This window comes from Rhincodon typus, chromosome 15 (genome assembly GCF_021869965.1).
Source record: "Rhincodon typus isolate 14 chromosome 15, sRhiTyp1.1, whole genome shotgun sequence".
NCBI lineage: Eukaryota > Metazoa > Chordata > Chondrichthyes > Orectolobiformes > Rhincodontidae > Rhincodon > Rhincodon typus.
Window position 1 is genome coordinate 29992252 of NC_063346.1, and position 24769 is coordinate 30017020.

The 24769-nt window shown below is 40.1% G+C and overlaps 1 protein-coding gene across 4 annotated transcripts in view; it reads left to right on the forward strand.

The window, feature by feature from the left end:
- Window positions 1–24769, forward strand: part of ankrd27 (ankyrin repeat domain 27 (VPS9 domain)) — a 94527-nt gene that overhangs the window by 46333 nt on the left and 23425 nt on the right. For all 4 annotated transcript variants that reach the window (XM_048605537.1, XM_048605538.1, XM_020530034.2 and 1 more), the window contains 8 exons: window positions 660–781; window positions 9724–9802; window positions 12320–12452; window positions 13951–14043; window positions 17819–17946; window positions 22058–22140; window positions 22359–22474; window positions 22897–22989. In XM_048605537.1, the coding sequence (XP_048461494.1) occupies window positions 660–781; window positions 9724–9802; window positions 12320–12452; window positions 13951–14043; window positions 17819–17946; window positions 22058–22140; window positions 22359–22474; window positions 22897–22989 (847 nt within the window). The remainder of the gene's footprint in view (window positions 1–659; window positions 782–9723; window positions 9803–12319; window positions 12453–13950; window positions 14044–17818; window positions 17947–22057; window positions 22141–22358; window positions 22475–22896; window positions 22990–24769) is intronic.

Here is a 24769-nt window from a genome sequence, read left to right on the forward strand (position 1 = left end):
TGACTTTGCGTAAAAATGCTGGTAGCTTTTAATTGCTTGAAATAACAAAGCAGTCTTTGCTCAGTTTTTGATTTCATAGAATCATAGCTTCCCTACAGTGAAAGCAGGCCAACTGGCCCATCAAGTCCACACCGACACCACTCCCCACCCCCCTCCCTGAGCAGCATCCCAACCAGACCCACCGCCTACCCTATTCTGAAAACCCTATATTTCCCATTCCATCTAACCTACACAACCCTGCCCACTATGGGCAATTTCCCATAGCCAATCCACCTAACCTACCCACCTTTGGACTGTGGGAGGAAACTAGAGCACCTGGAGGAAACCTATGTAGCCATGGGGATAATGTGCAAACTCCACACATCCAGTCGCCTGAGGCTGGAATCAAACGCTGGTACCTGGCACTGAGGCAACAGTGCTAACCATTGAGCCACTGTACCGCCCAAAGATTTGCAAGAGCCTGTTACATAATGGTACAATCACCTGTTAAGTGAATATAGTGAGGCGATTAGTGTGAACCAAAACTGAAGTCTAATATTTTAAGCATACTCTTATATCATTGGTAATATTATTCTTCTATGTTTTGACACAATTATTATAATAATATAGTTGCAATTTTGTTAAGAAACACTTTTAAGCTGATGATTTTCATATTTCAGTATTAATATACCTCGTGCCAAACGGGAGTTGAGTCAGCTGAACCAGTGTACTAGCCCACAGCTTAAACTGATCTGCTTACGAAATGTGATCCATGCGATCATGCAATCACCAAGCCAACGAGGTCAGTACTTGAGAAAAAGTGATGTTAAAGCTTTGCTTTATATATTTTTCTGTGCACCTTTGGATAATCTATTATGACATTACAATCTGTGTAACAGTACTTAATAATGTATGAGGCACAGTTAGATGTCGTTTCTCTGGTCCTATGAGGGACAATAAACAGCATGACTGCTCCACCAGCCCTGGTCAATTAGTCTGTCTCACCTCCGCCAGGTGACGTCATAGAATCCCTAGAGTGTGGTAACAGGCCATTTGGCCCATCAAGTCCATTCTGACCCTCCAAAGACCATCCCATCCAGGTGCAGCCCCACCACCCCAACCCACCACCAACCAAGCTATCCATAAACCTGCATTTTTCATGGCCAATCCACTAGCCTGCATTCCTTTTGGACTGTGGGAGGAAACCCATGCAGACACTGGGAGAATGTGCAAACTCCACACACAGTTGCCCGAGGAGGGAATAGAACCCAGATCCCTGGTGCTGTAAGGCAGCAGTGCTAACCACTGAGCCACTATGCTGCCCATTCTCCTGGACATCCACCCTTAAATTTTCTTAGTAACATCATCGTTGGCTGGTTCAGTTCCCTTCTTCTGCTTGGTGGTATCCGCCGTATTCCCCTCTGGAAGGATATACGCCTGGGTGATGAATGAGATTAGTCATTTCTCCATCACAACGTCCTGCAGGTGCTGCTGATCTGTTCACTGCAGCACTGCTCATCGGTGATGCTGTCTTTCCATGCAGTACCAGAAAGATTGGCCGGTTTTTAAGAATAGTTTGGGGCAGGAGCAGCACCTCAGTCTGTACACTGAGAAAAACTAAGTCACAGGGAAACAACTCAGTGATTCTTAATTTGGTGAATGTTTTACTCGTTTGTCTTTCATAACTCCATTTATTGCTGAATGTAATGTTTACTTGCAGGAGTAAAGCATATTGTTGTTTATTTACTGTAAATTAAGAAAAATGAATGAATTAGCACAATCAATACAGCAGGGTGTGTTGTCACTGCAGAATAAGAGAGCTGATGGATGCCAGTGTGATCCATGATTAATACACATGCAGCTCACAGAACTTTGATCAGATTAATTGAGCTGGAGACTGAACCACAGCCACTAATGTATCAGTAAGGGGGTAGAATTATCTGGACACTTGTTCCAGGAGGCTGACCCATGGTTGGCTAATTTGGTCGAAGGTAGGAATGTGTGACTGCAAGTGAGGCAGTTAAGGAGATCTAGAAGATTGAAGTGAGAAACCTGGCCCTTGGCATTGTCCAGCAAGTTTGCGATTCTTCGAGGCTATATGAACAGAAGTGGGGGTGTAGGATAGATGAGCAAACTGACTGGGCCACTGTGATACAGAAAACCATTTCACTGTGGAGAATAAATAAGAATAGAACAGAATAGCCTTAAATGTCACATATACTCATCGAGTACAGTGAAAAGTTAATACGTCACCAGTTACAGTCCTGACTTAGATACAAAAGAACCTAGGCACAGCTGCTTTGTCACAAGATTTTAAACAATACAGAAATGAAATATCCAGCATTACAGAAGAGAGTTCTGGCATTTAGCTTCCAGTCCGCATCGGGCCCTGGCTCCACACTGCGCCGGTGACATGCCACGTTGGGAGGACACTGAGAGGCCGGGGGGTTGCCACGCCATGCCAGGAGGCCCCTGAGAGGGCGGGGGTTGCCATGCCATACCACGCCACGCCAGGAGGCCTCTGCACCACACTAGGAGGACATCACGCCTTGCTGGGAGGCTGCCACAGGAGGCCCTTTTAACTGCAGCAGGTTGGGAGTTGAATATGGTGGTAATTGGGCAAAGTATAGTCAGAGGGATTGACACAGTTTTCCACACCCAAGAGGGAGGTCATGTTGCCTTCACAGTGCTAGGATTTAGGACATCTGCCCTGTGCTGGTTAGAAATTTGAGAGGGTGAGAATTCATTAGTCATAGTCCACATAAATACCAATGACCAAGGTAGGCCTATGAAAGAAATTCAGTTTAGACACCACGAGCAGCTTGATGCTAAATTTAAAAAGAGCCTCTCTGGATTCTCACCTGAGTTATAAGCATAAAGAAGTAAGATAAACAGGGTTTGAGTTAACCATGTGGCTGAAGGAATAGTATGGGAGAAATAGATTTTAATTCATATGGCATTTGCGCTAGTACTGGAGAAATTAGGAGCTGTACCTTTTTGTGGTGATATTTCCTGGAAATATGATTGGATCTGAGCTTTGAGTTGTACAACTAGGGTGGTAGAGTGGATTTTAAACTAATTGGTTGGGGGTGAGGTAATTTATGCAGAGAGTTAAGAATGCAGGATGGAAAGCAAGGAAGATGAGAATCAGAGCATAACTGGAAGAAACAGAACGTACAAACAAAGTGTGTACCAGCAGGTAAGGCTAGATATGTTTTAAAAAAATATGAAGACAGGACTAAAGACTTTGTATCTGAACATGCATGGCACTCAAAACAAAATTGATGCATTGACTGGTCAAGTAGAAACAACAATATGTGATGTCTGTTAGTGAGACATGGCTGCGAGATCACCAAGGGTGGGACCTGAATATTGAAGGATACTTGATATTTTGGAAAGATGGGAAACTTTTTGAAAAGGTGAAGGAATAACTCATAACATAGTATAATAGAGAAATGAACTTGGTTCTAAAGATCAAGATATATAATTAGTGTCGAGATAAATCATAAAAGGTAGAATGTCACTTGCTGGACTAGTTTATAGGTTCCTTTACAGTAATCACACTGTAGGATGGGTATGTGGGGAAAAAATAATACAGGCTTGTTAGAAAGGTGCTGAAACAAATATGGGTGACTTTAATCTTGTTAAGTTCTTTAAGTTGGACGAATCAGATTGGTATAGGTAACCTGGAGTTCAGTTCATTGTACTGCTCCAAAAACTGTTCCGAAAACACTTTTTCTAGAGCCAACAAGAGGGCATGTGATTTTTAGATCTGGTAATGTGCAGTGAGATAGTGTAAAAGTATATATTTTTGTTCATTTCTAGATTGTGACAAAAATTGGAAAGGATACTTACTGTTTTAAAGCAAAGAAACTCTGGAAAGAGATTTTGCAGTTTTAAACAAGTTATTAGAAATCATTGCGTTTACAAAGTCATAATGTTGCTTTGCTGAGGGGGTGGGGGATTGCTGAACTCATCAGTACCATGAGTGTTTTCAGAGCAGTTTTGCTCAAAGATTGCTTTGCTTTTCCAATTAACAGACTATCAAGATCAGTTGTGGGTTAGAATACTCAGCATGACAACTTCTAATTGGCTCCTGGGGAGGCGTACAGCTTGGTTTGTGAACAATACAGGGATAGAAAACTCCAGGTTCTAAAAAGATGGTATCACTCCCTCCTGACAGAGAAGTGAAAAGACTTGGAAGATAGCTTGCTGTTCTTGATCCTATTGGCCTGTAAGCTGTGGCTGCTAACCAATGACTGACAGCCTGAACAAGTAGTGTTACATTTGCACTATCTGTAGTGAAGAAGCAAAAGGATACCTCCTTTGAATCTGTGGACTAGTGCTATTGAATTGTGTTCTGCCTAATATGTTTCTCCATTCATTTGTTTGCATGTGTAGGGGTTTAGGAAACAATACAGTTCAAGTTATAGTTTTAAACTAATAATTCATCTTTTATTACCATTGATTAGAACTGATTTATTTGTTACAAATAGTCATTTCTGGTTCAGTACAGAAACCTGGACTGTTTTTCTTTTCTGTTAACCTGAGTTTGTCAGGAAAGTTTACTTTGAGTAATTTGATAAAATCTTTAACTTTTGTGATGACCCTTGAGTATCAGAAAACTTTTCCAAGTGGGGCATGACACTAGGATTAATTAGTGAACTAGTAATGAAGCGCTGTTCATAACATAATTTTTATTTTTGGTTTGAGGGAGAGAAGAAAGTCTAAGAGTGGTGTTTTAAACGTGAATAAGGGTAATTGAGTATGAAACCAGAGACTGCTGAAATGAATTGGAAAATTAGGTTAAGGTGCAGTGGCATACACTTTTTTTTTTGCTTCATAACACTCAGCAAAGACGCATTCCAGTGGGAAGCAAGCATCGTCTGAGGGTAACTAAGGAATTTAAAGCTGGGATCAGATTGAAAGAAAATGTGTATAATTCCACAACAAAGGTAGTGGCAGGTCAAAAGATTAGACAAAAGACAAGTATGACTAAGAGAATAACGAAGAAGCAGAAATGACAGTATGAAAGAAAGCTATTTAGAACTTCAACAGAAGATAGTGAGAATTTTTGACAGGTATTTAAAAAGGGAAAGAGAAAGCAAAGTGAGTGTTGGTCTTTTGAGAGAGTGTGTGTCTGGGGTTTAACAGTGGAACATAAAGAAGTGGCAAATGAATTTTACAGATTTTTACATCTCCTCTTCACTGAGGATACAGCAACCTTCCAGAAATGATTGCATATCAGAGGTAAATGGGAAGGAGGAAATTATAATCACCTGAAAAAGGGTACTGAGAAAGCTATTGAAATAAAAGCTGACAACTCTCCTGGCTCTCATGGACTTCATCCTAAATTGCTCAAAGAAATGGATGCTGAAAGAGTAGATGCATTAGTTGTAATTTTCCAAAATTCCTATATTCTGAAAATAGCCGACGTGATTGGAAAATAGCAAATTTAACTTCTCTGTTCAAGATGGGAGCGAGACAGAAAGATGTGTTAGCTTAACATGTGTCATAGCAAAAATTGCTGTAATCTAATATTAAGGATGTTATAACAGGGAACTTAGAAAACCTCAATGAAATTAGGCAAAGTCAACATGGCTTTGTAAAAGGAAAATTGTGACTGACTAATTTATTAGTTCTTTTCTTTTTGAGGAAGTAACAAGCACTGTGGATAAAAGGGAGCCTGTATCTGAGGTGTACTCGGATTTCCAAAAGATAATCGATAAAGTGCCGCGTTAAAGTTTGCTTCACAAAATAGCGCTCATTGGTACAGTGATGCATATTAGCATAATAAATGATTGCTTAACTAAGAGGATTCTTGCAGCATAGTGGTCATGTTCCTACCCATGAGTCAAGAGGGGTGGGTTCAAGTCCCAAGTGCTCCAGAGGGGCGGATTGGTTTATAAACCAGATTGCTTAACTAACAGGTAGCAGAGAATGGGAATAAACAGGTCATTACTGGGTTGATGAGCCATAACTGGTACATTCATGTTAGTGGCAATGATGGGGCCTCGGCTATATACAGTCTATCAATGACTTGAATGAAGGACCCAATGCATAATTGCAAAATTTTGCTAATGAGACAAAGATCAGGAAGTAAGCAATGAAGAGAACATGAGGAATATACATTGTTTTAAGTGATTGAACAAAAAACTGGTAGATGGAGTGTAATGTGGGAAAGTGAATTTGTCCACCCTGGCAAGAAGAATAGAAAAGTATGAATTACTGAAACGGAGAGAGATTGCAGAACTTTGAGGCTATGAGGATTCTGGATATCCTGGGATGTAAATCACAAGGTTAGTACACTGGTGGAATGAGGAAGATAAATGGAATGATAAATTTGCTGCAGAAGGAGTGGAGTATATGTAGATCTTTAGCTGCAGTTACGTAGGGTATTAATTAGACCATGTTTCAAGTACCATTTAAACTTTTGGTCTCCTTACTTAATAAAGAACGTAATTGCATTTAAAGCCATTCAAACATGCTTCATGCAACTGATTCCTGTAATGGGGGTGTGGGACTACCTTAGATGAAAGTTTGGACAGGTGGGTGGGTCTGTATCCATTGGCATTTAGAAGAATAACGGGTGATCTTATTGAAACAAATAGGCAGTGTTTGCTGACACCCACAACTGTAGCAAAGACGCATGGTTGCTAATTCAGGAACACGCACCTGCACAACTTCAAGCACAACACATCATGTAGAATTTACATGTGATGTCGTATGCAAATACACGCTGTGCAAGCACAATGAAGCATGCACGTTTGGAATGGGGTTCAGTAGTGGCGAGTGAGGACGTGGGGTGGGGACAAAACCCCGGAGTGTGGAGGGAAGAGCAAACATGTTCTGTGGAACAATTGAGCATCTCGCAGCTTTCTGCAATTGCAAAGGGCCCAGCATTGAGTGTCTTTAATCACACAAACACCCACAAAGGACAGAAGTCTACGGATAGATAGTAACACACTGAACAAGACTAACTATTTACATATATTAGTTGATAGAGAATATTCTCCAAGTGTTTGGACTTCTAAAGCTGTTGATGGAGGATTGGACCATGACCTTGTGTTAGACAAGATCTGTCTGAAGCTCTAGAAAGCAACAATGGTGTAATCCCAAAGGCCACTTACAATGGAGAAACTGAAGGACAAGGACATGTCAGACAGTTTCTGACCCTTTTCAATGGATTTGAAGTTTGAGGCACAAGGACCCCTGAATTTCCTGCAACAATAATATTGGTGATGAATGCCATAAATTAGATTAGATGTCTTGATCCTCCAATGACACGTTTACGCCTCGATTTGTTGGAAAACTGATTTAGAATATGCTCTAATAAATCAGTGGCACAGCCATTGATTTGTAGCTAATAGGAGATGACAGCCATGGGTGCCCACCAAGTATTCTTTAGAGTCAGGGGCTGCATCTATTTTACATGTTAGCTGTTTCTCCAGTTTTAATAAATGAAGCATTTTGAGTGTGACGTATTCCAAAGACAAAGGGAGAACCGAGATCTGCGTTTAGTCAACAAAATAGCACTACAGACAAAGGGGGTGGCCATGGGTACCCGCATAGGCCCAAGCTATGCCTGCCTCTTTGTAGGTTACGTGGAACAATCCCTCTTCCATAGCTACGCTGGCCCTAAACCCACCTCTTCCTCCGTTATATTGCTGAATGTATCGGCGCCACCTCGTGCTCCCATGAGGAGCTCGAACAGTTCATCCACTTCACCAACACCTTCCACCCCAACCTTAAGTTCACCTGGACCATCTCTAATACCTCTCTCTCCTCTTCCTGGACCCCTCTGTTTCCATCTCTGGCAACCACCTAGAAACCGATATCCATTTCAAGCCCACCGACTCCCACAGCTACCCAGAATACACCTCCTCCCACCCACCTTCCTGCAAAAAATGCCATCCCCCATTCCCAATTCCTTCGCCTCCGCAGCATCTGTTCCCAGGATGAGGCATTCCACTCCTGTACATCTCAGATGTCCTCGTTTTTCAAGGACCGCAACTTCTCCCCCCACCTCAGTGGTCGAGAACGCCCTCGACCGTGTCTCCCGCCACTCCCCCCAACCCATCCCTCCCACCCCCTCCCCGGAATAACAACCAAAACAGAATCCCCCTTGTCCTCACGTACCACCCCCCCAACCTCCGGATCCAACGCATCATCCTCCGACACTTCCGCCATCTGCAATCCGACCCCACCACCAAAGACATTTTTCCCTCCCCACCCTTGCTTGCTTTCCGGAGGGACCGCTCTCTCCGTGACTGCCTTGTCTGCTCCCCGCTCCACACTCCCCTGCAGCCCCACCACACCCGACACTTTTCCCTGCAACCGCAGGAAGTGCTACACCTGCCCCTACACCTCCCCCATCCCAGGCCCCAAGAAGACTTTCCACATCAAGCAGATGTTCACCTGCACATCTGCTAATGTGGTATACTGTATCCGCTGTTCCCGTTGTGGCCTCTTCTACATCGCGGAAACCAAGCGGAGGCTTGGGGACTGCTTTGCAGAACACCTATGCTTGGTTCGCACTAAACAACTGCACCTCCTAGTCGCGAACCATTTCAACTCCCCCTCCCATTCCTCAGACGACATGTCCATCCTGGGCCTCCTGCAGTGCCACAGCGATGCCACCTGACGGTTGCAGGAACAGCACATTGAGACGTTTTTCTGTACTTGTGTCACTTAAAAAACATATACAATTTCATTTAATTCCACTTCTATTCAATACAAAAGTATTGACAAATAAACATTTATGTTTACACAGCCTATAGATGGGTCATCTTAAGATGCAGAAGGACTAATTTGGTGTTTTATGTGAAGCATTTTGTTTAATATAAAAGTACACCCATGATAAAATCAACCCTTATAATGTGATAAACTGCACATTTATCACAAATAATGTATAAATTTGTGTTTTATAGTTTGCTGTAATCTGAGCAATACAACATCAGAACCAGTACCCCATTTGACAACACATCCATCTTACTTGATACATTACTGTTGGTTGAGTTAAAAACAATGAATAATTAAATCTGTAAATGAGATGCACGTAGTTCGAGTCAAGTTGGCTGGGGATGTTTTAAAATTGATGATATAGGAATGCCAGTAAGTACTGTATTAGTATATTTGTGCTTTTACCACCAATGGAAGAACTATTAATATTGGAGAAAGCATATCAACATCCATCATTTCAAAATTATTACTATAACTTTAAGGTTTATTCTTCAAGACAATAATAGCCAAAGAAGGTTTGATTTACAAAGTCGTGTGGATGTTTGGTTGAAGCTGATTTATGGTGACATTTTCAAATGTCAATAATAGAGTTTATTATTGTCAATATAATTAGGAGAAGCTTATTAAAATAATCGAGGTTTTGTTTAAATGGCAATCACAGTACAGTAGGAATAAGTTCAGCAAATTCACAAATGCTATTGAATTTAATTCTTGGAGGTGGTTGCTGCAAAGCTACAACAATAACTTGCTGACCAAGGAAACAATAGCACAAAGGTCAAGGAACTTAAAGTGAGATGGACTGTCATTAATTACATCAAACCATAATTTCCTCAGACTTTTGCAATGTCGGACAAGACAAGTGATAAACAGCTACATATGCCATTACTATGGTAGGAACTTAAAAATACGGAGAGTTTACTAAGACTGTCTGAAGATTGTGTATATTTATTGAGATAATTGTGCCATGTTTACCAAAAAAATTGTTATTTGATTTTATTTTAGTTAATTTGCATTCTATGTCTGCTGATGATCTGCTGCCTGTTCTGCTTTATCTACTGGTCAAAACTGAAATTCCTAACTGGTAGGTTTTGTATATTTAAACTAAAATAGTGTCCTGTCAGTATTAACAAGTTTGAGGAATAGAACATTGCATATTTGATAAATTTTTGCTAACATACTTATACTTAAATTCTTATTTTCTAGAAAAATATATTCAATTTAGTAAGGTACTTTTTGTTTTGCATCTCTGATCCAAGACATTTCTTGCATATTTGGACTCGATGATTTCTAGTTCAAGCAAATTAAAATATCCAGAGAAAGTAGTTAATTACCAATTTATTTCCCGTTTGCAGGCTCCAACCACCACCTCTTTACAATGGACGTACAATTCCTTTTCAAGTCCATCCCCCATCAGGATGAGCTCTTGGCTTCCTAATGGAACAAAGGCCTGAACTATCTCTATCCACTACCACCCTCTTCCATCTGGCCGAGCATGTCCTGTCTCAGAACAACTTCTCTTTTAACTCCTCTCACTTTCTTCAGGTCAAGGGGTGGCCATAGGTACCCACATGGGCCCCATTTATGCCTGTCTCTGTGGGGTAGGTGGAATATTCCTCATTCAAATTCAATTCCAGCCTCCACCCACAATCCTTACTCTGGCATATCGATGATATCATTGGTGCGGCTTCCCTCTCTTGTCCGGGATTGGAAACGTTTATCAATTTTGCTTCCAATTCACCCTGCTGTCACCTACACCTCGTCCATCTCTGACTTCTGCCTTCCCTTTCTCAATATCTCTATTTCCGTCTCTGGCGATAGGTTGGCTGCCAATATACGCTCCAAACCAACCAATTCCCACAGTTACCTTAACTATGCATCTCACACCCTGCTTGCTGCAAAGATTCTGTTCTATTCTCCCAGTTCCTCTGTCTGTGTTGCATCAGTTCTGATGATGCCAGCTTCAACAAGGGAGCCTCCAAAATGTCCACCTTCTTCCTCAACCGAGGATTCCTCAGCAGCATTGCCAACAGGGCCATCATCCAAGTCTGACCCATCTCACCTGTCTGTTCCCTCCCACAACAGTGATAGGGTCTCCCTGTCCTCATGTACCATTGTAGCAGCATTTATATCCAGAGGATCGCTAACTGCCATTTTCCGCCACTTCCAGTGGGATGCCACCACTGGACACATTCCACTCTCCTCCCTTGTTAGCCTTCTGCAAGGACTGTTCTTTCTGTGACACCCTGGTCCACCCTTCACTCTCAACACCACCAACCACCACCAGCATCCCCACCTCCCCCACCCCATGGCACATTTCCTCCACAACTGGAGGAGGTGTAACACCTGTTTGTTTACTTCCTCCCTCATCCGTATCCAAGGGCCCAAACACACCTTCCAGGTGAAGAAGCAGCACTTTACCTGCACTTCAGATATCTAGTCTGCTGCATTCACTGCTCACAATGTGGTCCCCTGTATTTTGGAGAAACGAAGCATAGACTGGGTGACCACTTTACAGAACACCTATGTTGTGTCTGCAAAAAGACTTTGAGCTTCCTACTGCCTGCCATTTCAACACGCCACCATCTCTGTCCCAGACTTGCTGCAGTGCTCTGGCAAAGCTCAGTGCAAGCTGGAAGAATGGCACCTCATTTTTGATATGGGAACTCTACAGCCTTCTGCACTAGATATTGAGTTCAACAATTTTAGGGCCTGAGCTCTCCCATGTCCTTACCCTAATCCTGACACATGAGGCCTTGTTACCACATGGTCTACTATTATACACAACCCATTGTTAGCCACTAATTTTCCCCATTAGCAGTTATTCATTCTCCTAGGCTGGTGGTTATCCACTCCTTTGTCTGTCCTTCTGTCTTTGGTCTCCATCTCCACCTAGCATTTACACCTTATCCACCCCCCAACCTATCTGCTGCATGAAAACCAACTTTTCCCAACCAACATCAGTTCTGAGGAAGGATTGATGGACCCGAAACATTAACTCTGATTTTTCTGTACAGATGCCTCCACACCTGCTGAGCTTCTCCAGCAATTGCTGTCGTTGGCTCAGCAGTAACTAAGTTCTGAGTCAGGTTTAAGAATTCACATAATCGAAAGTTAACACTTATACTGTGAAAAGGAGTTTTGTATTATCTGAAGCAGTGTCTTTCAGATGGATTTGGACTGGGCCTCCTTTCAATCATTTGTGTCCTTCAGGAAAACAATGCCACAAACCTACTGGGTTCTTGCCTAAACCAAAGTGATCATGCGTCTCTTTTTATTTTGTGTTTCGGATCTTGGGTGCTGATTTGTGCCTGCTAACTAGCAATTGACCACTTCTTTAAAAGTAATTCAGTGGTTATGAAAACTTTAGAAAACGGAAGGTTAAATATAAATCCTTCTCTTTTCTCATCTGTTGGTATTGAATGTTTCTGGCTGTTTGGCTGTGCTCTTGCTGTGATAGTATTCTCATTTATAAGAGATGAAAATATGAAATTGTTTTAGAACTATTCTCACCAGTTGTATCTGGTGAAACAGATATTTGATATCATGTATGAGAGGTTTTATTTCACTATTTTAATAGTGAACAATTTTCTTATTACAGGATGGCCAATCTCAGTTATATCAAGAATTTTAGGTTTTGCAGTGCAGTCAAGGATGAACTGGGGTATTGTCTAACTTCTTTCGAAGCTGCAGTAGAGTATATTCATCAGGGCAACTTGACTCTTGGTCAACCTGTAAGAACCATTTGTATTTTTTTTTGAGATATTTTGCAATGCTTTTTATTAAGTGCTTTTCTGTTTCAGTCAGGGAGACAGTTAAAATAAATGATGCAATTGGATTTAACTAATTCAATCTTACCGCATTTACTATTTAGTTTTCGGGCTCAAATTTATGATTGTGCATTTTTGCATGGAAACTGTAAATGCTAACCTCAAGTAGATAGTTGTCAAAAAAATGCCAAGCATAATTAGGACTGGAATTGGATTTTAAGATCTACAAATGAGTACAGATAGAGAGAGGGTTGATTGAATATCTGAAAAGTTTACACATTAGAGTGTATCTAGAAGGGCGGAGTTGGAAATTTGGCTTTTGGAATCATCATTAGGAAGCTACATACGGGGAAGAATAGAGGAGTGGTGTACGTATACAATATTACTGGAGTGTGTTGAAGCATTGGAACTTGGTGTTGTGATGACGGATGGTTAGATTTACATACACGTGAAATTTTGTTGGGAGATGGTAACAGACCAGTGGGTTGGAGTTACAGGATACCGTTAAGATAAAGGTAGAAATATTTGAGCTGTTTGGGCCTATACCCATGTGTTAAGAGTTCAACTTCTTCAAAACTGAAGCAGGCAGTAACTTCTGCACGCGTATGCTCAGTTAAGCACTGAACCAGAAGTTAATTCCTTGGATGTGCTATAGTATCCTCTGCAAAAACAAATCTTTAGAGTCCCTTGAATTCCTGCATTTAAGCTGAAATGTTCCATAAAAAAGATGTGCCCTGTTGATCAATGCGCATTTTGAGTTTTTATTAATGTGCTAAGTTATAGACATCACTGAAGTACCACTCTGGGCCAGTAAAACGAATTATATAATTGTGAAAGTGACAATTCCATAGGTTTTGCTAATGATTAGTATTTTAACTTCTGCCATATTCCCATGTGTATCTTGCTGTCTTTCTAAACCTACACAGGAAGTAAAATTAAAAAAATCTCAATCAGCGAACCAAGGAGTAAATCGTTGCATTTATTCAGTGAATTTGGCCACTTACCAAACTTGATCACTGTTACCGGATATCTGGAAATCCTCTATAGATCCCCAGAATTAAACTAGCACCCAGAAGGGTGAAAACCATGCTCGAGGTCACTGGGTCTCTTTGTAGGTAGCTTGTGTTTTTTTTTGGAGGTCGTAGGTGAACACTCACTTTAACAAGGACTGTGAAACAGGTCAATATGCAGAATAAATATGACTGAGCAGTAGGATATGTTAACCTAATAACCAGTTGTAAAGCTAACCTTTCCTTAATGCTCCATGTGATTTGAATATTTAGAGAAATTTTGATATTTTCATCAGATATGAGACTTCTTCTGTTGAGTGCTTGATGTCTGTTCAATTTTTAAGTTGCACACACTATGCCCAACATTTGATAAAATTACATTTTATGTTTTGTAATTCGTATATATTGAAATACAAATTATCTTGTTATAAAATCATCCTTTTAATTTTTAGGGATCGGGAGACCTAAATGACAAAGTATTTTTTAGAGAGAGGATGAATTTGCTGTCTCATTTGTCTGCAACTCCAATTGATTTCTTGTTTGAGGTAAATCTGAATTAATTGTTTTGTAATTACTCGATGCATGTCATCTAGTAACTTATTTTAATATGTTTTGGACTGCAATTCTGTTATAGCTGCTTAGTGATTGTGCATAGTTAATATGAAAAATATTAACTGCATGATAGCAGCACAAAACATTTTTGCACAGGTAATGTTTTTATAAAACATTGGTGGAAAGTTCTCATTCAAAGTGAATCTTTTGTGATTAAAATACATTGCTTTGTCTGCAGCATACTTGGTACTTGAAGTCTTACCAAAGTAGACAACTTAACAACATGTAATGCATCTGCTACATGTCTACGCGCTCACTCAACTTGTCTAAATTATTTAAATTGACCTGATCTCTCTCTCTACTTCCTCCTCACCACTCTTAATTCTTTCTATTTTATGTCATCAGCAAACTTGTAAATAATGTATTTAATTTCCTCATCCAGATCATTGATATGTACATAATATCTTCTCTGTTATCCGATCCCAAACATCTGGAATTCACATGAAACCGGCATCCGAGATTCAAAAGGGAAATTCTGTATAATTGGGATCTGGAGAAAGGAGACTTAAGTGGTATTAGCTATTGGAAGAAATAGTCGATTGGGTGCTTATTAAAACTAGTTCAATACTTACATTGTTGATTTTTTTAAAAAAATCACCTATTGCAGCCAGGATAGCAGCATTTACAAGCAGTCCTGGCCACTCATTTCTCAAACAGGCATTCATCTTGCGTCAGCAATGATTGACTTCTCTCAGCAGTATTTCTTATGCAACCCGCACCCTCCTATTCCCTGGACATGCTGGATACTGAGGAGGTTACTGTATTGTGAAAAGCTGGGCTCAAAGCGTTGAAGTACCCCACTTGTCACTGCCTTCTACTCTGAAATAACCCATTTGTACCTGCTCTCTGTTTCCTATCTGCTAATTAGCTTTCAATCCATGCCAGTATATTGCCATCAATCCCACGTTCTTTAATTTTGTGTAATAACATCTTCTGTGGAACTTTCTCAAAAGCTTTCTGAAAATCCAAATACACCTCATCCACTGTTTCTCCCTCATCTATTCTCCTAGATACATCCTTATAAACTCCAGGTTTGTCAAACTATTTATCCTTTGTGAAAGCCATGTTAACTTGATCTGATCTTGCTGTTATTTTCTAAGTGTACTGTTATTGTATCTCTTAGCATAGACTGTAGCATTTTACCAATGACTGATGTTAGGCTAACCAGTCTGTAATTCTCTATTTTCTTTCTCTTATTTTTGGAGTCACATTTCCAACTTGTAATCTATCGTGACTGTTCCAGAATCTACAGAATTTGGAAGATGGCAGCCAAATATATCCATAAACTCCATAACTGCCTCCTTTTTAGTGTCCTGGGATATGATCTATCAGCTTTTAGGTCAATTAATTTCTCCAGCATTTTTTTTTTAAACTGAAACTAATTTCTTTCTTTTCCTCCTTCACAATAGATGCTTGCTTCCGTAGGATTTCTGGGAAATTATTTCTTCTGTGAAGACAGAATTAATATAATCGTTCAATTGTTCTGACATTTCCTTGTTCTCCATTATCGACTATCCCATTTCATACTGTAAAGGACTGACATTCACTAATCATTTCATTTTTACTGACTTAATAGAAGCTCTTACAGTCTACTTTTATTGTCCTTCGCAAGTTTACTCTCCTACTCTCTTTTTCTCCCCTCTTAATCAATCACTTCCTCATTTGCTGATTATAAATTACTTCCAATCTTCCTTCCGTATTTCTGCACCAGTAAGAAGTGTATAATTGTTGTAATGCATGCATTTTCTCCTTTTTAATATTAAATGTTAGTTATCGCTTATCACTGTCATGCTTTGTAACGAAGTCATCCAATCTATCGTAGCCAACTTGCTGCTCATACCTTTGTTTAGATTTTAGACCTAACTTCAGATTAGACCAGTTTGCTTTCTATCCAAATGAAAAATGTCACATTGCAGTCACTTTTTTTTTCCTGGAGAATCTCTCTCAACAAGATTATTAATTAACCCCTTCTCAGTGCACAAAGCTAAATCTAGGATAGTCTGTTCCCTAGTTGTTTCTTCCAATGTTCTGGCCTAAAAACCAACTTATTCATACTGTAGGAATTCATTTAGTATTGCATTACTGCACGTGTTTTTGCCCAGTCTATATGTAGGTTGAAATCACCCATGATCGCCCTGGCACTCTTGTTACATGCATCTCTAATTTCCTGTTTATACTGTCCCACGCTGTTTGGAGACTGAAAGACAGTACCTGTTAATGTTTTCTGCTCTTTGTTGCTTCTTAGTTCCACCCGGACTGATTCCACATATAGGTTTTCCAAGCCAGTATCCTTTCTCGCTATTGTACTGATATCATCCTTTACTAACAATGCTACCTCCCCAGCCCTCTTCCTGTTTCCTTGTGCTTCCCAAATGTTCAGTTCCCAGCCTGGTCAACCTGCTGACCTAGCATAATCCTAATATACACCCATGTACAACTATTTGCACTGTTAATTGTAATTTTTTTTTCTGCACACTCTCTAATACTTTTGTTTGTAAAGTTTAGGATTCCATATACCTAATTAACTGCTTTTTGCAATCTGTCCTGCATTTTTTTTTTTGTTTTTTTTTTCACATGTATCCTTTTGTTCATGCACCCCTTTGAAATTGTCTCCATGTGCCTTGTTCATCTTTGGATTAAATTTCACTTGCCATGTGTCTCTCCATCCCACCAGCCTACCTCTGTCCTCATGATTTTTATCACTATACTCCCCTAGCTTCAAAATACTTGAAATGGTGGCCTGCACACCGAAGTACTGCAATAGTGTTGATACCAATCTCTGGAGCACTGCTTTCCTGTCACTCGACTATGTATCCATGCAGTCAGCTGTCCCTTTTGTTGCATGGGGTTTGCTAATAAGTCTTTTAAGTGACACTTCATTAAGAAATATTTATTTAGAAAGACATTCACACATCAACTACATCACTCTTATCAACCTTCTCTGCTACCTCATCAAAAAACTCAAATTAATTAAATCAGAACTTTCTCTGAACATCAAAGTCATCGATTTTTATTTATTCTTCCACTTGCTGTATTTTATCTTTTTCTGTATGGTTCTCACATGTATTATCAATCTGACAATTTCAATATGTATCCTTTCTTCGCTTTGTGTTCTACGCCATTTTCTCTATCCGTGGAGCTCTGGCTTTGTTTGCCCTACTTTTCCATCTCAGGATTTTACCTTGCCTTCACATGATCACCCTTCTTTAAAGGAACTTCATTTTTCTTTCACCAGCCAGTCTTTGGTTGTAAGTTTTTTCATTTGTAGCTGCCAACAAGGACTCCTCCTGTGGTATTACTACTTCATGGTAGATGTTGTTTTTCACGCAATGAATGTTTATTTTCAATCTGCCATTCTGTTCCAGTGTTTTAACTGAGGTAAGTTATTTCCTTGAAGGGAATAAGACAAGTTTAAACCCTTTTGCTGACTGCAGTAGCAAGCATGCAACTTTTAAGACACACTTTTTTAATTTAGTAAAATGCCTGAAGGCACTTCAAAAATTCATCTAAAACAATAGTCGCCAAGCCAGAGAAGGAAGGGTTTGATCACAAACGAATGGAGGTCTGGAAACAGGATGGCTGGCTTTTTTCTTTCACCAGAGGTCTCTGCATTACATTGCTTTTCCCGTCTCCAAACAATGAGAATAAAAGGAAGATTTCCTGCCTCTTTCCATACTCTTAACAAAGTTTTTATTTTTGTGTTTGCAGCATATTGCAGCTGGTAATCAGGCAGAAGTGGAAGCATTGTTAAGTCAAGGTGAAGCTGACGAGGACAGTGTTCAAAAGATGTGCCATCCTCTCTGTTTTTGTGATAGGTGTGAGAAACTTGTGTCAGGGTAAGGTGGTGATTAAATAATTGGAGAAGCTGACTGATATTTGATCAACATGTATAATGTCTTTACAAGTTGAAAGTATTAATATGTGGATATATAAGTTACCCTTTTTATATGAAGCTTGGTTGCTTAAGAGCTCATTCCAAGTTGATCCATCATTACCTTCTAGTGAGGCTCTCTGGGTGGTGATATTTAGTTGGAGTCATTTGCCTGGAAAGGACTCTAGAGGAAATCAAAAACAGCCAATGTTGAAATGCTCAGCAGGTCACGTAGCATCAACAGATAGAGAAACCAAATTGATGTTCTAGTGTGATGGCCTTTGTCAGAGCACTGACGAGGCTGGTATGTCTCAACAAACTTCTTCACGGATACGTTTGTTGTGGTAAGGATTTTAGTTCATGCACAAAAGGAAAATGCACCACTTTGCAGCTAGCCATGACTATACTATTAAACATAAGTTAGCCAGGAGTTGTTTACCAATGGATATTGTTAAAACCAGACCGTCGGCAAGATTCCCCAATCTTTACAGTCCAAGAAAGAAAATAAACCAGATGGGCCACCTGGCAACAGCCAGTTCCTCCTTAGTGATGTATGGGGGCTAGTGCCAAATTTGGGAGAGCTATGTCACCGATTAATCCAGCAACAACCTAACGTAGCCATGGTCACGGAATCATATCTTACTGAGTGTCCCAGAAACGCCATTACCATCTTGTTCCATTAGCATGACAGAGCTGGCAGAGATGGCTACAAAGTGGTATGGAGTCAGGGAAGGAGTTGTCCTTGGAATCCTGAACATTGACTGCAGTCTGTCATTCAGCTTCAGGCTGTCTCTGCAAGAATGCCTCAGGGTAGTGTCCTTGAACAAACCTTTTTCAGCTACTTCATCAATGACCTTCTCTCCATCATAAGGTTAGAAGTGGGGATGTTCGCCAATGATTTGCGCAATGTTCAGTTCCATTCACAGTGTTCAGATACTGAGGCAGTCGATGTTCAAATGCAACAAGATCTGGACAATATCTGGGCTTGGGCTGACATGTGGCAAGTAACATTTATGCCACACAAATGCCAGACCATCTCCAACAGACTGATTCCAACCATCTTCCTTTGACATTCGGTGGCATTACCATCACTAAATACCCCACTATTGACACCCTGAGGATTTACTATTGACCAGAAAATGAACTGGACTGGCCATTTAAATACTGTGGCCCATGCCAAAGTCAGAGGCTAGGAATCCTGCAGTGAGTAACTTGAGTCATGACTCCTCAAAGTCTGTCTATCATCTACATGGCAATAGTTTGGATTAGACAAATAAGCGGTGTTATGAATGAAACATATAAAATCCTGAAGGGTCTTGACAGAACGTGTATGGAGGGAATGTTTCCACTTACAGGAGAATATAGAACATCTAGAATCTAGAGCTGTTTTAAAAATCCGAAGTTGCCATTTTACAGCACAGAATAAGTACGATTCTTTACTCAAAGTTCTGAGCCTTTGGAACTGTCTTCATGGAAAGGTGGTAAAGGTAGAGTCCTTGAATTTTTTTGAGGCAGATGTAGGTAAATTCTTGTTAAGGCATGGGTAGAAGGGTTATGGGCTAGGTAGGATGTGGATTTAAGGTTACAGTTGGATCAGCCAAGATCTGATTGAATGGCAGAGAAGACTGGAGGGACTGAATGGTCTACTCCTGCTCTTGATTCGTATGTTTTCATACTTTCCACTTGCCTTGATGATTGTAGTTTCATTAATGTTTGGAAGCTTGACACCATCCAGGACAAAGCAACCCATTTGATTGGCAACACATCCCTCAAATATTTCTCTCTCCGCCGCCAAGGCACAGTGGTATCAGTGTGTACCATCTCCAAGATGCACTGCAGGTAGTATATCCCCATTGCTTCAGTGTCACAACGTCAAATTCTGTAACTCCCTCCATAACCGTACTGGATGTACTTCTACCAAATGAACTGTAGTGATTCAAGAGGTAGTGCAACACCAGCTTCTCAAGGGTAACTAGAATGGTCGGTAAATGCTGGCCAAGCCAGTGCAGTCCATTTCTCTGCAATGAACTAAAAGTAGACAAGATACCCCAAATTGTCAAGCTCCCAGGTGAAGAATAATAAAGTCATTCCCCTTCTTTATTCATGTGACCCTTGGATGTTCATGACAAGGTTAATCAACAAAGCATCCTCTTCCTTCTGGATACCTTCCTCTTGAGCCAAATTAATTTGTTTTTAAAAGACCCAATATAACCAGGTTTCCTTGAGCTAATGGGAGAGTTTATTAGTTGTTAAATGTGAGAGGAAATAGTAATGCAAACAAATTGGAAATGGGAAGTGTACTCAAAACAAAAAAATTAAAGTTCAGTCTCTGGTTATTTGAGAAGAGAAGAAAATTTCAGGTTCTTTGCTTTGCAGGTTAGTTGAAATTCTTTTGTGTTTTCCTTTGACAGTGGCTAATTGGCAGCTGGCTTCTGGCATTCATAGCAAGAAAATCCTTTATAGGCATTATGTGTGATAAGTTCTTCCACTGTGACCTTCACAGCACACTAGCATTTAAACCCAGACTATTAATACCTCAGCCATTTTTCTAAAATTTTATTCCATTATCTTTTTAGTTCCGGATTCTTTTCTTTTTTTTCCTTTATTGAATCAGATTTCGCCATCTGCCATGGTGAGACTTGAACCCCTGTCTCCAGAACATTAATCTGGGGTTTTGCATTACTAGCCCACTGACATTGTCACAACACCATTGCTTCTCCTGTCACACCACCTTCCAGTAGCACACTGCGGCGTGATTCAACTAGCTTTTAACCCTTGAATCCTTTGAAACAGGAAGATCCCAAAAATCTCTCTCTCCAAGACTGCAGTCTTTTCTACCATCATATTCACAGTCTGAGATTATGGTTCAGTTGGTAGTGCATTCCACCTTTGTAACTCTATCCCTTAAAGCTTTCTGGATGTATTGTCATGTGCGACATTCCAAGGTCTAGTTCTGCAGGCAGCCACTTAATTTTCATCAGCAGCACTGTTTTGGCTATAGCCCCTTGTTTTAAATTATTGTAATAGAAAGTTTAACATGTCTGTGAATATTTTGGGGTTCCTCTGTCATCATAACAACATGTTCAATAGGATCTGGTATAGAACCACAATTTTTGGGCCCCATAATATGCATGTGACTGTAAGTTAACAGTTGCTCATTTCTGTTTTATTGGGCTGTAAAAGCATGAAAAATAACTGACTGAACCAATTGGGACCTTTTGAATTCTCACTGTTTTGAGCTGAACCTGAAGCTTGCCACCATATTGTATTGTTCCCAGCTTGAATTTATACTGACTTGAACTTGTCATTGTATCCTCCTGAAAGCACTTGGGGTGGGCTAAAGTCTGTTCTGCTGTTAAGGAGGCAGCAACATGGATGATCATATGTTCTCCAGATAATGCAGAGAACAGTACAGTGTGTTGCTGTGGACTTATCCAAGGGAGGCTTGAACCTGGTAGGAAGGCAGAGGAACAGTGACAAATTGGATTAGAGATGGGGAGGAAAGGAAAGCTGGCATACTTGGGTTAAGCAAGGGGAAGGGGACGTGTCTAAATGGACTAAAAGAAAATTAAGAAAGAATGGTGAAATGGACAGTTGGGGATTGAGACTGGACAGGCAACAAAAATCTGAGAACAGGATTATTATTAGTTAAAATGGTAAATCTGTAGTGTTCTTAACACATGCTTGATGGGAATGCTGCAAAAAGGAATTTATTATTACTTTAGCAGTAATATTTAATTCTCCTGCAAAGCACTGAAAAATTTATCTATCAGTATGCGCCAGCCAAAATTTGAGAGGTGCAGGGGACTAGCTGTTTCAACAGAGCTGAAACTGGTATATTATCCAGTCTGTACCTTTTCCAAGGTGACTATGTGCTGGATAATGCCAAGGGGGCATTTAAAGTCTATGGAGTATGTCCAACCTGCAGTTAAGATTATGTACATACAACTTCCGGGGGAAACTTTGTTATTGCACGAGCAAATTTGTTTTTTAGCCAATTAGCTGACTTTTGGTTATTTAACATATCTGTGTTTGTATAATTGAATCAAGTATCTGATGACTTTTCTATTTTGTAGACGGTTGAATGACCCATCTATTGTCACACCATGTTCTAGAGATGACCGGGGTTATACACCATTGCATGTAGCTGCTTTCTGTGGTAAGCATTGCATTTGTGCAGTGATCAGATTTCTACAGCTGGGTAACTTGTGTCTGTTTAAATCCTCAGATTTAAAATTTATCTCTCAATTTAATGTTTAAATTAAAATATTTGTCGAGAACTATGCAAAGGGCAGCTTGTTAATTTGGCACTTTTAGAATAGTTCTCATAAAATGTTTTTCTAAGTTAATTGTTAACGCAAGTATTTTATCCTCCAGGCCAAGCATCATTGATTGACCTATTAGTTGAAAAGGGAAGCGCAGTTAATGCTACAGATTATCATGGGTCCACCCCACTTCACCTGTGCTGTCAGAAAGGGTATCAAAATGTGACTGTAAGTAAATTTGAGTTTCAAGACATTCCTGAAAGCTGATTGATTATTTGGAATAGAAGATTACAAACAAAAGAGAGCGCTTGCCAGTTACTGGAGCATTTTAAGTTTTGACAGATAAACTAATTGTCTATGAAGGAATTATTTTAGTAATTTTATATAATATAGTGGACATGAGACAAAATACCACATTTCCACTAGTGTGTTCAGGATATTCTGGTCATAAAAACAGTGCTGTAGTGTTTGAATCAGTGTCCATAAACTGCAGACAGGTTAAGAAATTAACTGCAGATTCTTTCTGCCCAAAAAAACTCTGATTTTACATGTAACTTCAAAAAATGTATTATTGATGTCTTGTTTGCTAGTTTTACTGAATCGCTTTTAGGTTGCAGACAGATTTTGACACCTTTCTTTTAAATGTTTAGTTGCTTCTTCTGGACTACAAGGCTAGCACTGAAGCACAAGATAATAATGGCAATACTCCACTTCATTTGGCTTGCATGCATGGTCATGAAGATGTAAGTTTGCATATTGAACAGAATTCAACTTACATGAAGTCTTAAGTATAAATGTGGTTGTAAATCTTCCAGGAATATAACTTGACCATTTGCTTCCATTATAATCCCACACCTATAGTATTCCCTAACTTAGCCTCATCTCTTCCTTTGTCCACATTCTGTTCCCACTGATCTCTTTCCTTTATCACACTCTCTGTCTCCAAAATGTCTCCTGTTTGCTTCTGTAACTCCCTATCCAGTTTTTGACCTTGCAATGAGCTCTCAGTAGCCTAATGGTTAACAATATCAACAACAGCAAGCTTGCATTTATCTAATGCTTTTAATATAGTAAAATATCCTAGATTGCGCCAGTGACATCACTTCTAAAGTATTTGTAGACATCTTGAGACTCTGAAAGATAATACATAAAAGTAAGCCTTTTTTCTTTTTTAGTCTCAATGCATTTCATAGAGGTAATGGCAACTGAGCCAGAAGCTGGCTGGCTAAATGCATTGTCAAAGTAGTAGATTTTAAGGAAGATCTTGGAGGAGAAGGATCAGCCAGTCCGAGGTGGGATTTAAAGAGGAAATTCAGAGATGTTGGATCCATACTCTAAAGGCACAACTACCAATAGACGACCAAAGGAAAGCAGGAAAGGGCATGTAAGAAGCCAAAGTCAAAAATAGGAATGTTGTAGGGCAGGTAATAATAGGCTTGGAGGGCTTTATAGAAATGGCATTGGCCAAGGTTGCTATTTTGACCTTCTGAGTGTATTGTATTTCTACTACATTGTTGATCATGGTATGTTTTAAAAAGTGTCATGTAGCACTGATGAACCTCAACTGGCTTCATATGAGCATCATGTTAGCCCCTGTTTCTCCCATTTTCTCTTCTTACCTTTTTTTTTTGTCCAGCAACTGGTGCTGCTTGCTGAGATCTGTTTGAATAATTCTAGGTCTCAGCTTAGCTAGTGATCAAAAGTAGGAATTATAGCTGATAGCATTGAGCTCTCCATTGGCATCTCCTTTCTATTCTGTTGGCAGAGATCAGAGAATCCAATGCAAACTAGGAATATAGAAATTTACTAGCTTGTGCTTGTGCATAGCATTTTCTTATGCAGACCTAGGATGGCCAAAGTGCTCGCCCAATGGAGAAAGGCACAGTAACAAAAGTCAAATTCAGTAAACGAAACCTGTGCCCCCTTGCCGGTTTCCTGAGTCATGATGCTGCATTTCTATTTGGTCTTCTGATATAGATGTAACAGCACAGGGATACAAAGCTTCTAATGACTATCAAGTCTAATAGTTGAATAATAAAAACAGAAATTAGTGGAAAAACGCAGCAGGTCTGACAGCATCTGTCCAGGGAAAGCAGAGTTAATGTATCGGGTCCAGTGACCCTTCTTCAGAACAGATTGTAGCTAGTAAAAGGTTGGTATACATGTATAATCTGGAAGAACAGTGCCTCATTTTCTGTTTGGGGACCCTGCAGCCTTCGGGACTCCTTATCGCGTTCAGCAATTTTAGGACCTGAGTACTGTCTCCCATGTCCTTACCCCAACCTCCACACCCCAGAAGTTGTCATCACATGGGCTGCCACCACAACCAATCCATTATCAGCTATCAGTAGTCCCTACTTGCAGCCATTCATTCTCCGAAGCTGATCTTTACCTATTCTTTTGATTTGCCCAGCTATTTTTTCTCTCTCTGGGTTCCATCTCCATCTCCATCTCCATCTATCGATTTAATGCTTCCCCCACCCACCCCTATCTTCAACGTATACAACAACCTTTACCTAGCTA